The sequence below is a fragment of the Phycomyces blakesleeanus genome (assembly GCF_001638985.1).
Source record: "Phycomyces blakesleeanus NRRL 1555(-) unplaced genomic scaffold PHYBLscaffold_6, whole genome shotgun sequence".
In the NCBI taxonomy this organism is placed as follows: domain Eukaryota; kingdom Fungi; phylum Mucoromycota; class Mucoromycetes; order Mucorales; family Phycomycetaceae; genus Phycomyces; species Phycomyces blakesleeanus.
The window spans coordinates 1924860-1940204 of NW_017265139.1; the positions used below are offsets into that span (position 1 = coordinate 1924860).

Here is a 15345-nt window from a genome sequence, read left to right on the forward strand (position 1 = left end):
AGGATAAGAACAAGAACAAGAACAAGAACAAGGACGAGTACTACGATCAGTATAAGTAAAAGGATGAGAGGAGAAGCATTTACTTATTTGTTTGTTTGCAAAACAAATTGTGAGGTGTATTTGTGTAGGCAATGCGACAAGAAAATCTTTGTAAATGATATCATTACACACAACAACACAACATCAATGTTTCCAGGAGTCAATTTTTTTTGTATTTTTTTTTAATATATATACATTTTATATAATTACTATTAAATAATATTTTGAATTTTTGCATTAGTATATAAGCAAAGCAAGTAGTAACAAGGATGTTATTGATCCACATACTTTTTCCCTTCAATTTATAATCAGTATCATTGATCTTTGCCCTTCTACCTTTGTCTATTTCCCTTTACTTCTTTCAAATCATTAAATGAGAATTGTGATTCATTTGCTCAATTCAATTCAATTCAATTAAATAATACATTTAAATACGCAATATATATAACAACAAAAACAACAGCAGCAAGAACAGCAAGAACAATCATAAAGATGTCTGTAACAGAGACCAAGAATTTTGTAGCAGACTTTACAAAATCAGAGTCTCGCAAGGCACCCTTTCCAAAGGACCAGATGCCACCGCTCTTTGACACACCGACTACAATCCACAATTGGTACAAACGTGTTCGTTGGGTCTATGCAATCATCTTGTCAGTGTTCCCATTCATATCCATCTATGGAGCCCTCACTACCGAGTTGCACACAAAGACTCTTATACTAGGCGTTGTTACATATTTTCTTACGGCATTGGGTGTAACAGCAGGTATGATACCCAAATACTATTTTTTTTTAAAAAAAAAAAGAGAAAAAAAAACATTGTATTTATTTATTTTTGATATTGTGTAGGATACCATCGGATGTGGGCTCATAGAGCTTATCAGGCAACACCACTTTTGAAGTTAATATATGCTGTATGTGGCGGGGCTTCTTCTCAAGGATCTATATATTGGTGGGTCAGGGATCATCGTTCTCACCACAGGTTAGTCGGCTTGGCTAGACTTCATCTTAGTTTTTGGTTGAAAAAAAAAATATGTCAACTCCAGTGTTTTGTGTAACATGCCCAGACGCAAGATGTTCTAACTGCTTTTGTTTTGTAAATCTATCTATCTGTCTAATCTCTTTTTGGGAAAATTGAAACAGATGGACTGACACCGATAAGGACCCTTATAGTGCCCAGCGCGGTTTCTTTTACTCACATATTGGCTGGCTTTATGTTGATCGTGGCAAGGGAAAGACTGGATTTGCAGACATAGCAGACCTGAAATCAGACAAATTGATAATGTTCCAAAACAAATACTATGCCCTTTTTGCGATTGTTTTTGGTTTTGTGGTTCCTACTCTAATTGCAGGCTATGGCTGGAATGATTTTAGGGTGAGTTTTACATCTCTTGTTGCCTTTAGACCATTCAAATAGAAAAGGACTTATAAACACGCATACACACATACATACGCAAGTTGTATATATAAATTTATGTGTAAAAAGAACGCGCTTGTTTTTTTTCCCGATTTTGTTTTATCTGGATTTATCTTATTTACATTAATGCATTACTCCTTAGGGTGGCTTCTTCTATGCTTCTGTTGCTCGTACAACATTATTGCATCATGCCACATTCTGTGTAAATAGTCTTGCACACTACCTCGGAGATGACACCTTTGACGATCACCACTCGCCCAGAGATTCCTGGATCACAGCTTTGGTGACAATGGGTGAAGGGTACCATAATTTCCACCACCAGTTCCCCCAGGACTATCGCAATGCAATTGTGTTTTATCAGTACGATCCAACCAAGTGGCTAATCAAGTTTTTGGAGTTTATCGGAATGGCCTATGATCTCAAGACATTCCCAACTAATGAGATCGCCAAAGGACGATTCCAGATGCAGGAGAAGCGGATTGAGGAGCTGAGACGAGATATCAAGTTTCCCCGACCCATCAAGCATCTGCCGGTCTACACCTGGAAAGAATTCCAATCCAAGGTCCAGGATGACAAAGAAGCGTGGATCTTGATTGAGGGAGTTCTGTATGATATCAAGGGATTTGCTCACCCAGGTGGAGAGAAGTACATCCAGGCGTCAGTGGGCAAGGACGTGACAAGTTCGTTCAACGGTGGAGTCTACAGTCACTCGAATGGTGCCAGAAATGTATTGTCGATGATGCGCGTGGGAGTTCTGTTGAATGGCATGGAAGTGATGTCCAATATCGAAGCAGAGGTCGATGAACTGGTTCTGGGCAAATCCAACAAAAAGGATTTGTGAGAGCCTACCAAAAAAAAATGTGTATATTCTTTTTCACTATTATACTTTAATTTGTTTATTCTTCTTTTTTATCTATTCAATCATCCATTCATTCATTTGACCAATCATTATATTTTTTGCCCTTTATTTCTTTTTCTTTTTATTACCACCATTATAACAAACCAAAATAATCATTACACACTCACACTTCTTCTTCTACTACTACTTCTTCTACTTCTTCTACATTACAATAAAGATTAAAGATAATATTGATGGTTTTCTAAAGAAGAAACTGAAATATTAAATGGTTCAATAATGTTACTAATACTAAAGAATAAATAAGAGGATGCGCTTATTTAGTACGTTACATTTATTATTGTTAATGACTTATGGGCTAGCTAGCAATTTATCACTATTACAGAAGGTTCAAATATCTGATCTTATAAACCAATATTCTAATGTCTCTCATTAACCAGGTACATGCGATAAATATTTATATATATATATAAACATGTATTTCCACGCTGCTTATCTTTAAAAAATAATAATTATAGATTACAGGAGATGGGAAAGGCTACTACTGCAGACAATTTTTTTTTTGAACAGTACGTAGTTACGGAAAAATTGAATTCAAATGTAACCGCTACGGGTGCTCTTGCCCGTTGTACCGACTCTTACATTAACCAAGGTGTACAGGAGATATCTTCTAACGGTCCGCTTACCTAAGAAATAATACTTATGAAAGATCAAAGCCGGCCCGGAAATGAAAATCCGACCCGATTATTTATTTATTTTTATTTTTTTAAAAAAAAAAAGGGCTCTTCGGCTGCACACATCGCTAACTGTAAACTATACTCAAACGTTACAGGTAGATGGGTCGGGTTTCGAATTTTTAAAAGAATCCTTAAACCATATTATTATGGACATTTTTTTTTAAATAGGTGTGGACAGACTGAAAAGTTCAAAAAAAGTTTAAAAGGCTCTGATTGGCTAGTCTTTTTTCTTATTAATTTGATTGAGAAGATCATGCTTTTGATAGAAGATATCGTATTCTGAGTACTTCATTTTATCTAATATGCACTTAAACTTTTTTTTTAGCTTTTTTAATCTGTTCACACCAAATAATACTAACAATAGAATGTGCTTAGAATAAAGCAAAACTTGAAAAAAAAAATTCACTATATATATATATATATATTTAAGAGACAAAGTATGAAACTCTAGTAATGAGTTGTCACCACCTCTCTCGATTACTTCTTTAAGCCTATCTGACATGCTAGCTACCAAAGTTTCCAGAACTTGAAGTGGTATCTCCAACCATGTCTTGTGGATTACTGCTTCAAGTTCTTCCACATTGGTTACTTTTACTCTATTCTTACAAAGTCTCTTCGCAAGATGAGCCCAGATATGCTCGATAGGATTAAGATCCGGGCTCTGGGCAGGCCAAAAATCAAAGCTTTCTATTAGACACCTCTCTTTTTTATACCATGTGGCATAAGCACCCGTGTGGCATGGTGCACCATCCTCTTGAAACAAAAACTGTTTGTTATTATCTCTGGACAGTTCCTCGTACCAGGGAAGAAAGTACTGTGCCAAACGGTCGATGTACTTGTCTTGGTCGATGTTTCCTTTCAATGTTACCAAAAGGCCAAGGCTCCCCATCCCAGAAACGGCCTCAAACCATGTTAGAACCCTTACCGAACTTGTATGTTTGGTCAACGTAGTTCTTGCCAAACCTCTCGCCCGTCTTTCTGATGACTCTGACTCTTCCATCATTGCCAACTACCATAAATCGGGGTTCGTCTGACCAGACAGCCGATTTCCACTGCTCAACGGTCCAATTCACTTTGTCAAGGCACCATTTCAGCCTGTTTTCCTTCTGTTTCTCGGTCAATCCTGGCCTGCGAGCTGCTGAGTGAGAACTGAAGCCAAGAAGTTCCATGTTTTTACGGAATGTAGTCATGCAAATGGAGATTCCCACATCGACTAATCTCTGACGCTGAGTCGCAATTGACACGAATGGGCTCCTTACGAAATGAGCGCACCATCGCAGATTGTGTTCTCTTTGTAACCTTTGGTTCCCTTCCTAGACGTGTCAAGGGCTTGGAAACACCTTTATACCTGGAGAATTTCTACGCCATTTTCAATAGTACCCTTGTGAATGCCGAGGGCTATAGAGGTTACTCCATAAGTATTGTCTTTTTTCCATTGACCTATGGATCGGGCTCTGCTGTCCCTCCTCATGAACGGATCTGATTCTTGCTGTTTAGGGTTTTATGATGCCAACAAGTGGTAGAGTAATTACGTGCTCGTATTTTGTTTTTTTTTTTTTTTAGTTATTTAAAAAAATCGGGTATGTTTATAGGGAAAAAACAATGTTTTGGTGACGCTTCAAAACAAAAACAAAACCCACGAATTTTGTGACCAACCAACCCATCAGCTATTACGCCTGAGCCTATGATCTAAACCTCTCTCTCTCTCTTTTCTATTCCCTCGTATGTATTTTTTCAAGTATATAATACACAAATGTAAATCCCGCAAAAGGCAGGATACAAACCAAAAAAAAAAAAAATCGTGTCCGATTAAAATTAACCGCGTAATAATACATTCTGTTGGTCAATTATCATCATCATCATCCTTATTATTTTAAAATAAAAAAAAGCACCAAAAATATGTGGCTTTATTATTTGTGGAGTAGCAATTATATTAAAAATAACTATTACAGCTTGTTCGTCAAAAAAGACTCAATATCAAAGAAGAAGAGGTATTGATTTGTAGACAATTCTTGTAAGCATCGATAAAAGGATTTAATAGAATGTACGTTTTATTAAAAATAATGTTTGAGATTTTCAGTTCTTAAAAAAAGCCAAAAACGGCCAAAACGGCCGTGCACACCTCTTGTAGTGTAACTCCTTTAAATGGATTTTTAATAGGAGCTATTTAAAAAGGTGTAATTACTTGGATTTATATTCTCTTTTTTAAAAAAAGATTCACTTAAAGAAGTTCGTTTTACTTTGGGCAGCAAACGGCCGTGTACGCTTTAGATACTACGCAATCACCAAATTACTCACACACTGAATATTTTCTTTCTCATAGAACCTTATAGAACAATAGACGTCACCTAGAAATAATAAGTCACGTATCCAATATCCTTCCTAACACTATGAGCCATTTTTGCGGTGACTTTTCTTTTTAGCCGCCTCGGTTTTCTCTCTCTGATGTGACTTTTTTATTTCAACCCCAAGGACTCTTTTTTTCATATGGCGTCACAATTTTAAAAGCCAATCAAAATGATTTAAAAGTCATTGACTCATTTTTCAAACACCAATCATTTTAATTTTCACGTTCCGTGACTTTCTTTCAATTGCAAAAGGTCGTACAAGAATTGAACCATTTTGTCTATAAAAAGGGGCCAAAAGTTTGCAAATTTTTCAGATCTTTATTGTGGCGGTTATCTACGTAGTCTGCTCATAGATGTGGCCTTAGTAAACCGGTCGAAAGACTTTCACAGTTGAAGACCTATAAACCAAACTATATAAACCACGCGATGTCTATGCAGGTGTAGAATGCTGATAACCTATCTGTTGCCCACTGCGAGTTTTTTGAAAATTTTCTCGTCCAACAGGGAGATCCCACTTTCATCATTGGCTGGCCACCAATGGTAAATAAATTCAATAAAATAAATGAAAATGAACCAATCAAAATCTATATAAATTGATTTTCTTAAATCATTTTATATAGATTTTGATTTTTTTTTTTGTTTTTTCAATTTTTTTTTATAAATTAAAAATAAAAAATTAAAATTAAAATTAAAATTAAAAAATAAAATAAAATTAAAATAAAAAATAAAAGTGACATGACTCTTATCATAAAGATGATGAACTCTAGTATGATGATATAATGTAACTTGTATTTGTACTGGGATCTGTCAAGATGGACGAATTGACTACAAAGTAAAATTACAATTGCAATTGGAGAAGAGTCATGTCAATTGGGGGATGGAAATGAACTTTTTGTATTAATGTTTTCTAGTCCGATGAGTCCAGACTAGATTCGCAGTGAGGGAGGAGAATGGACTGAATTAGAGATCTCAGGCTCCAAGAATACATTACCAGTTATCATACTGGGCCTCATCCTATACAATTTTTTTTTAAAAAAAATAAGGGCTTAGAGTATTAGGCTTCTCAAAATACTAGGCCTCGACGCCCCAATAGAGATATTATTGGGTGGTAGGCTTTTTGAAACAAAGTTAAGTGGAACTGGAACTGGAACTGGAATAAGCAGCATTGATGATCTGGATATTGTTATGTAGCGAGAATGATAATGATAAAGAATATGAATTGAGTTTGCATGATATTTGGTAGGTATGTAGTATAAGATATATAATTATAATTATACTTCATTAATAAATATGCATGAAAATTCTATTTTTTTTTTTTTTTTTAAAAAAAATAATAATAATTGAAGGCTTTGTTTCTATTACTGATGAGCTACAGTTGAATGTTAAAGACATGCTTTAATTTAATTTATTTATTCATTTTTGGGCTTGACAATATAAGATATATAAAGATTTCCAAAAGCTTCTTCAAGGTATAATATTAGACATCGGCTTATGGGTCTATAGGTATCTGGACAATGCCGTTTGATGAAGGTTACACAGCAAAAATAGTCTGGAAAGTAATCTGATAAAACTATAATGCTTTTTTTTTATGGATCGAGAAAAAGAATACTGATGATATCAGACTAACTAAAGACCTACAGAGAGAAAGGTTGCTTAGTAACACATACAAACATTTTCTCTTGTGTGGAGAATAATAGGTTTGAGATTCTAGATGAAAAAAGGTGGAGCCGAAACTTTAGATTATTATCATTTCTGGGGGTGGGTGGGAAAAGAGACACGGTCTTTATCATTATTATCATTTCAAATCGAGAAATCAGAATTCAAAAACGCCCATTCTGTTGGTGTTGTTGTTGTTGTTGTTTTTATATAACACAATGAATATAACCCAAATGACAATTTCTTCTTTCTATAAAGACACTCCTTTATTTCTGTTTGCCTGTTTTGATCCGCCATAAGCCAATCTTTTACAGTTCAATGATTTTAATGATCTAATGGTCTAATAAGTAGCTTTGATGGTATGAGGAGCTAGTTTTGCATTGGTATCTAGATGTTTTCTCTTGATTGTTATTGTTATTGTTACTAACAAACAAACAACTCTTTAATTGGCGCTTCTTTTCTTCTTAAAATAATACTAATTAAATTGGAGAGTAAGGGTGGTACGAAATAGAAATGAGCTTTGTACCCTCTAGAAACGATGGCCTCTTATTACGAAATCAGACTAATAAGTTATATACAATTATCCATGAAAATAATAATAACTTCTTGTGTGAATTGTCTATAAAAGATAATGATTTATATAAAAACATTACGTCTTGCGGTGAATTTTTTTTATATGTTTGTTGTTATTATTTGCTCGTACAACCTCTTTTGTTGTATCATGCCACATTCTATGGAAATATTCTACACTACCTCTAAGATGAAACACCCTTTTATATATATATATATTAGGGGGTTTCACCAGCTTTGGATGTTGACTTTTGGATATAGCGGTAGTTTAAGCACCAGCCAATAATAATAATTATCGAAAAAAGACTGGTGAAACCCCCTAATGACCCTTGGTTGATATGTTTTCTCTCATATACGTCAAAATTCATATGTACAATACGCTTGATTAGAGTACCCATAAATATAGTGCCTATGCCCAAATTCCTCACAAGTAAGTTAGACTTCTATAATTTGGTATCAAGATAACTACTTTTATATAGATTTATTATGGCTTGGTTTTGACTTTGCTTCTATATGAACTTTGCCATCAATTGTACATAAAGTACAAAATTTACAAAATTTCGGCTAAGTCACGACATTAGAGTATCGAACTATTTTTTTAGATGCTTGGATGCTCGTTTTTCATTTTTTGAAGATTCATTATAGCCAATCATTTTCCGAATTAAATTACCGCTATATCCAACAGTCAACAGTCAAAGCTGGTGAAACCCCCTATTGAAACTGGTTTACGATTTCAAGACATTCCTTTTTAAAAATAATGATAATAGCCCCAAAGTACCGGGTTCTAGATACAGGAGAAGCCGATTGGAGTAACTTGAATTAAGAGAAGAAGAAAAAAAAATTTAAAGAGATCAAAAGTTCCCCAGGCCCAACAATCTGGCTGCCGATCCATATAACCTGGAAAGAATTCCAAGCCAAAGTTTCAGGACTACAAATTGAGTCGTGGATTTTGATTGATTGAAAAAGAGCTTGTATGACCTAAAAAGGGGTGATTTTTTTTTAAAAATAATAATAATATATATATATCATCTGGGCGGAGACAAGTGCATATGCTATATAGGTGCTGCTGGGTAAGGTAAAAAAAAGAAAAAGGTAAAGTACGATAAGATTATGTAAAAGGCTCTTTCAATGGCGGGGTCTACAGTCTACTTTAATGGAGTCAGAAATAGGCTGTCGATGATGCGTGCATGCACAGATAGCTAGTTACAGTCGAATATTAAAGCCGAGGTTGATGAACTAGTGGTGCTTGGCAAAGTCAACAAAAAAGGATTTGTGAGGGCTTACAAAATAAACCAAAATGTGTATATATCATTCTTTCCCTATTATACTTTCTGTTATTTTTCATTCGTTCATTAATTTTCTTGTTCTATTTTCACTCTTTGTGTACACACACTTCTTCTTCTTCTTCTTCTTTGGTAGGAGATTCTTATTTAGCAAAATACACCTACAAGTACATCCCAGAGCACATTAAAAGATACACCCTTAAACACACGTTTTTTTTTCCAGTAGTTAGTTCCATTTATTATAATTATTATTTTAGGTTAATTTGCTAGGCTTTTATTGACTAGTGGATTTCATTGGTAACAGAATGACACCTTTTTTTTTTTAAAAAAAAAAAGAAATATATATTTATTCTCATATAAGAGATTAGGGGGAGAGGGTTATATTTGTAACCATTTGTCTTGGCACTTTGCCTGTATGCTTATCTTATTGTCTTCTTGTCTGTCTATCTGTTTAGCTGTCTAATTTTTCCAATTTATTTTATAAATAAAAGTGGGCTAATATATGTGATCTCAAAGAAGCTAATTTTTCTTGATTTGAAAAAGGCCAGATCAAAGTATTCTTGGTTGATAGATTGATAGGTTTGTGCGTAGGCTTTTATTTATTTATCTATGTGTGTGTGTAGCAGTGTAGCAACAGCGTAGCAACAATGTGTACCAATGTAATTTGTGAATTGTGAATTGTGAATTTGGAGACCAAATCAAATAATAATGGTTGTACGATCAAATAAACTTTCTGGCTGTCTGTGAGTATGTGAATGTGGTTTATTTAAAGAACGCTTAATTTTATTTTATTTTATTCTATTCTATTTTCTTATTTGATCTGGTTTGATCTGGCGTCTGTACTCTCCAATGTACATTTGTTGTTGAAAGTATCATACAGAATATGGTTATAGTCTGTATTATTTTTGGAGGGGTATTCAGGAATTAAAGAAAAATCAAAGATATTTCTTGTGTTGTGTTTTTAGTGATTATAGAATATTATATAAAGAGAAAATGAATTCTAAGCATATACATCACATACAAGAAAGAAAGGGAAACCATAGGTATAGAGTGATAAAGATAGACAGAGATTATTTATTTATTTAGTGATACTATTGATATGCAGACACAAGAAAAAGTCTAATTATCATTGGTAATTCAAGTGATATACTATTGAAGTAAAAAATAGCTAGAATGGGAGGGAAAAGACTGCTTCTTTAAAAATGATAAATAATAATTAGAATACATAAATAGATTAAAATAAAAGAAAGAGAGAGGAAAATAACCTCTCAGTATCTGTGCCTGTGTTAGTGTTAGTGTTAGTGTTTGTGTTTGTGCCTGTGTTTGTGATAGAGTAGATAAATGAGATTGAATGAATATCTCTTTATCCAATAGATTCAAATAAAGGAAAATAGTGCAAAAAACAGATCAATATTTCAACATTTTGTACCTTGATCTCTCTCTGTTATGAATGTATTTTGTGCTTCTTGTTCTTATTCTTATACTATTTAAATAAAGGTGCTACTGAGAAAGCAAGGGCCCTTGCGTACTACATGAGAACCAGAAAAGAGTATTCAATTTTTCTTTGTGTGAGAGAGAGAGAGGTATTTATGAGTGAGTGAATTTTGTTGAATAGAAAGGTCAAGTTCTTGGATTTCCACCAGAGAATTAAAAATACATATTTTATTTATTATTTCCTTTTCTTATATAAAAATGAAGCCAATCAATCTAGTGGACTTCTTCCTTTTTTTAACTGAGTTTCACAAAACGAAAAGGAAAAGATACACTGTCATCTCTTTCTATCTTATTTTGTCTTATTCAATATCCGATGTAAGACAAGTTGGAATATAACCAAGAAAAAGATAGCAATAAAAGGCAAGGACAAGATGTATTTTGGTTTATCAGTCAAAAGCAAAAGGTCTTGAATTTTATTGCATTGAATTGCAGTGAATTGCAGTGAATTGAATGAAAATAAAAAAAAAAAAAAAAGCATTATGATAGTCCCCTCTCCTCTCTTCCCCCCCGCACGTTTCAAGCGGATCTTTCCGCAGACATTCTCTGCCAATCTATCCGCTTTACTCTAAAATGATATTTTAGCTGTTGAAATTTAGACATCTTTATTATTATTATTTTTTGGTGCATTTTATTGAACCAAATAAATAAACAAATAGACATAATAGACCATATTAAATAAATAAATAAGTAAATATTTCCTCAAATGACTACAGGTATGTAGGCATATCCTGTACGCAATACCATTGGTCAGATTTATATATATATAATCTTTATAAAATGAAAGAGTGTATTTTATGAACTGAGCCACCATTCTACTATTTTGTTATTTTGTTATGACTATTGTTTATCATTTGTTTGTTTGTTTGTTTGTTTGTGTGTGTGTTTCTCAAGGGGTGTTTTTACTTGAGAATTGAGGCTCATTTTTACTCTACTCTCCTTTACTCTACTTCATTTGACTACCCCCTCCCTCTTTTAGATTGTATTTGGTTTTTGTTCTGGCAATTGATCTTGAGTAACTTGAAGTATATAAATAAAAAATAAAAAATAAAATTTAAAATTTAAAAGAACGATCTAGCTTTATTGGGTTTGTAAAATGTTAATCTGATGGTACGCCAGATCAAAAAGGTATTCTTACCTAAAAGGCGAAACTGAATCCCATTTTTGTACTGACTATAGGTTCATCCCCTTTTCTCAAACTCTTATTCAACTCCCCCCAATTTGTTCCACCTTCTTTCAAAAACTAATGATTTGTTCACCTATACATACATACATACAATAAATTGCTTATGGTCCAAGCACTATGGTTTATGATCTAAAAAGTATTATAAATCTCATTGACATAATCATCATCTAATAAGCTTGTCCTTGAATACTAAACAATTAATTCTACACCCCTACTCTACTCTACTCTACTCCCCCCTTTTTTTTTCTTATTCTTCTGATTTTTTTATATTATGTTGTATATATTTAATAAATAATTTTTTTTATAAGAAAAAAATAATTAAATTTTAATAGATTTTTATATTTTATTTATTATATATATAAATACAAACGCTCCTTTTTCTTTTTTATCTATTTTCTTTTTTATCTAATTTTTTTTTCATTTAATTTTTATATATAAATATATTATACATACAATACATTACATCAAACATACTTCTTTATATACATAAAAAGATGACCGAGACATATGTCTATGCCTACACAAAATCAGAGTCAAGGAAGGAGCAGACGAGCCTTGAAAAATTACCACCTTTATTTGATACCCCAACCACATGGAAGAACTGGTACAAACGAGTTCGGTGGGTCTACTCCATCATCCTCTCGACCCTACCTATCATAGCCATCTACGGCATGTTTACCACAGAACTCCAAGCCAAAACTGCAATCCTCAGCGTCGTATTTTACTTTTTCACAGGCCTCGGAATCACTGCAGGTAAATATACAAATTCTTATTGTATTGAGGCATTTTAATGCAATGCAATGCAATACAATGCAAAGCAATAAAGCACAATACAATCTTAAAAATCATATATCAAATAAATCACTAAATTTATTAACAACAACAAAAATACATTAATGATAGGCTATCACAGACTCTGGGCACATCGTGCTTATCAGGCAACACCTCTACTAAAGTTCCTATTCGCCATAGGTGGTGGCGCTGCATGCCAGGGATCTATATACTGGTGGGCCCGAGACCATCGCTCTCACCACAGATGGACCGATACCGACAAGGATCCCTATAGTGCCCAGCGTGGTTTCTTCTATTCACACATCGGTTGGCTCTATGTCGATCGTGGCAAGGGAAAGACTGGGTTCGCAGACATCGCGGATTTCAAGGCCGACAAGCTCATCATGCTCCAAAACAGATTCTACCCTCTAGTTGCAGTTTTGACAGGCTTTGTTCTTCCAACCATGATTGCTGCCTATGGATGGAATGATGTCTGGGTAAGTCTACAAAATCATTGTTTATATTTTTTTTTTATTTTATTTTTTAAAAGAAAGATGTGCTCAGTAGTAGTAGTACCAAGTAGTAGTGATAGTAATGATAGTAGTATTTGATTGGGTTGAATTGAATCGAATTATTCAATTGAATTGAATTGAACTGGATTGGATTGGATTAGATTGGGTTGGATTAGATTTTGGCTTGTTGGGTTTGGTTTAGCTGGTTTAGTTGGTTTGGCTGGTTTGGCTGGTTGTGATGCCAATGGTAAATTTTCTTTTCTTCCATGTTTATTTATCATTTTCTTTGTGCTCTTGTCTATCATATAAATCTATAGGGTGGTTTCTACTATGCATCGGTTATCAGAGTCACCTTTGTTCATCATGTAACCTTCTGCGTCAACAGTCTGGCCCATTTCTTGGGAGAGGATACCTTTGACGATTTCCATTCACCTCGCGACCATTGGATCACCGCCATTGTAACCTTGGGCGAAGGCTACCATAACTTCCACCACCAGTTCCCACAGGACTACCGCAATGCGATCGTGTTTTACCAGTACGATCCAACCAAGTGGCTCATCAAGCTACTCGAGTTCCTTGGAATGGCCTACGATCTCAAGACATTCCCGACCAATGAGATTTCCAAGGGACGGATTCAGATGCAAGAGCAAAAGATCCAAAGAGTCAAGCGTGATCTCAAATTTGGCACTCCCATCCACGAGTTACCCGTGTACACATGGGAAGAGTACCAAGATCTTGTACACACCCAAGATAAGCGGTGGGTTCTGATCGAGGGTGTTCTCTACGATCTCGAAGGTTTCGACCACCCGGGCGGATCAAAGTATATAGAGGCAGCATTAGGCAAGGATATGACAGGAGCCTTCAATGGTGGCGTCTACAACCATTCGAATGGAGCCAGGAACCTGTTGACCATGATGCGCGTGGGTGTACTCCTGCATGGCATGGAAGTCATGACACAGGCCCAGGCCGAACTTGACGTTAAAGAGCTAGCATTGGACAATACATTCACAACCAAAACCACGACCACAACCACAACCACAACTACTAATAGCAATAATACCCTAAAGAAATCCCAGTGAATATATTTTTTTTTAAAAAAATAAAAAAATAAAAATAAAAAAATATTAAAACACATATATACAAATAAGATTATAATACCAAATTGTCTCTTTCTTTTTTTTTATTTTCTATTTTATTTTATTTATATACATATTTTTAACTTATCTGATGTTTTTTTTTTTATTATTATTATTATTATTATTTTGGTATATCACTATGGTTACCAATGAGCTTTATTTTATTTTATTTTATTTTTATTTTTATTTCTTATGTATCTATATATCTTTTTGATTTTTTGTTTTGTTTTCTTAAAATATTTCTTATCATTTTATTTTATTTCTTTATTGAATTTTACTAATCTCATTCAAAACCAATATAAAAATATATATATAATTAAATATTATTAATATTATAAATAAGAATAAGAATATTTTCTATTTTAGGAATTTGATTTTGTATTTATAAATATATATGTACAGACGTATGTAATCTGAATTCTCGGAGATCCACCACTGCTACCACCACTGCTACCACCACTGCTACCACCACTGCTACCACAGCCGCCGCCGCCGCCTCCTCCTCTTCCTCCTCTTTCTCTCATCCCCCCTTTTTTTTTCTTTCTTTCTTTATTTCTCCTATAGAACAGCCAAGACATTCTTAATGACAAGAAGAATCTCAAGAAATTCATTATCATTATCATTATCAATACCAATATTATTAATAGCTGATATAGTCAAAAATAAATAAATAAATAAATTACATTTAATTTCTTTTTCTTTTTTTTGCCAAGTCTTTTTTATTTTTATTTTTATATATTGGTTTCAAAAATAGACTATTGTTGTTATGTTAATATTAAACTAAAAAAAAAATATATATAAGAAAGCAAGAAATTAAGAATGGTTTCAAAAATCAATACATCTAGATTTTTTTTTGTTTTCTGTTTGTTTTCATTCTTCCTTGTTGTTTCAATGCTCAAGCCAATGTACAAAAGATCGAAAGATATAATTTGTAATCATTTCAGGAGGTTAAGATTTAATAAGAAGAAATTCCAATCATTGTATTTGTGTATAGAACAACAACAAGAAGAAGAATAATGATATTTTACTTTACAACATTAGTGCATCATTTGTTTAGCCGATGTTGAGCATAGCATGAATATTCTGAGATACAGTCTATAGTCAAAATATGGTATGCTATTTGATATAGTGTATCTACCCTTTGTCTTTATTGATCTACTTTAAATTCTTTCACCCCCTCAAAAAAAGAAAAGGCAGTCTTTTTTCATATTTAGCTATTTATTTATTTGTATACACAGGCTTTTATTTTTCTTTTTTCTATCGACACAACCAAAGTCCTTCACTCCCCTTTTGTTCCCCTTCCTCTCCTCAATATCAATTATATAGATACTATCTCTTTACTGCCA

The 15345-nt window shown here is 33.6% G+C and overlaps 2 protein-coding genes across 2 annotated transcripts; both read left to right on the forward strand.

Annotated features, from left to right (window-relative positions):
• The first annotated feature begins 340 nt into the window (after positions 1-340).
• On the forward strand, positions 341-2572 carry PHYBLDRAFT_132365 (hypothetical protein). The gene is made up of 4 exons (XM_018429490.1): positions 341-802; positions 886-1018; positions 1180-1411; positions 1596-2572. Exons 1-4 carry the CDS (start codon positions 532-534, stop codon positions 2292-2294), a joined length of 1335 nt encoding a protein of 444 aa, XP_018294376.1. The 5' UTR covers positions 341-531; the 3' UTR covers positions 2295-2572.
• Positions 2573-11998: 9426 nt separating this feature from the next.
• PHYBLDRAFT_180632 (hypothetical protein) lies at positions 11999-14008 on the forward strand. The gene is made up of 3 exons (XM_018438343.1): positions 11999-12333; positions 12484-12848; positions 13181-14008. The coding sequence occupies exons 1-3, from the start codon at positions 12075-12077 to the stop codon at positions 13940-13942; spliced, it is 1386 nt and encodes a 461-aa protein (XP_018294377.1). The 5' UTR covers positions 11999-12074; the 3' UTR covers positions 13943-14008.
• Positions 14009-15345: the final 1337 nt, after the last annotated feature.

Coding starts and splice junctions, on each gene's coding strand:
- PHYBLDRAFT_132365 (XM_018429490.1), top strand. CDS start 532: ATGTCTGTAACAGAGACCAAGAATTTTGTAGCAGACTTTACAAAATCA. Junction 803..885: donor GGCATTGGGTGTAACAGCAG/GTATGATACCCA, acceptor GATATTGTGTAG/GATACCATCGGATGTGGGCT. Junction 1,412..1,595: donor ATGGCTGGAATGATTTTAGG/GTGAGTTTTACA, acceptor ATTACTCCTTAG/GGTGGCTTCTTCTATGCTTC.
- PHYBLDRAFT_180632 (XM_018438343.1), top strand. CDS start 12,075: ATGACCGAGACATATGTCTATGCCTACACAAAATCAGAGTCAAGGAAG. Junction 12,334..12,483: donor AGGCCTCGGAATCACTGCAG/GTAAATATACAA, acceptor CATTAATGATAG/GCTATCACAGACTCTGGGCA. Junction 12,849..13,180: donor ATGGATGGAATGATGTCTGG/GTAAGTCTACAA, acceptor ATAAATCTATAG/GGTGGTTTCTACTATGCATC.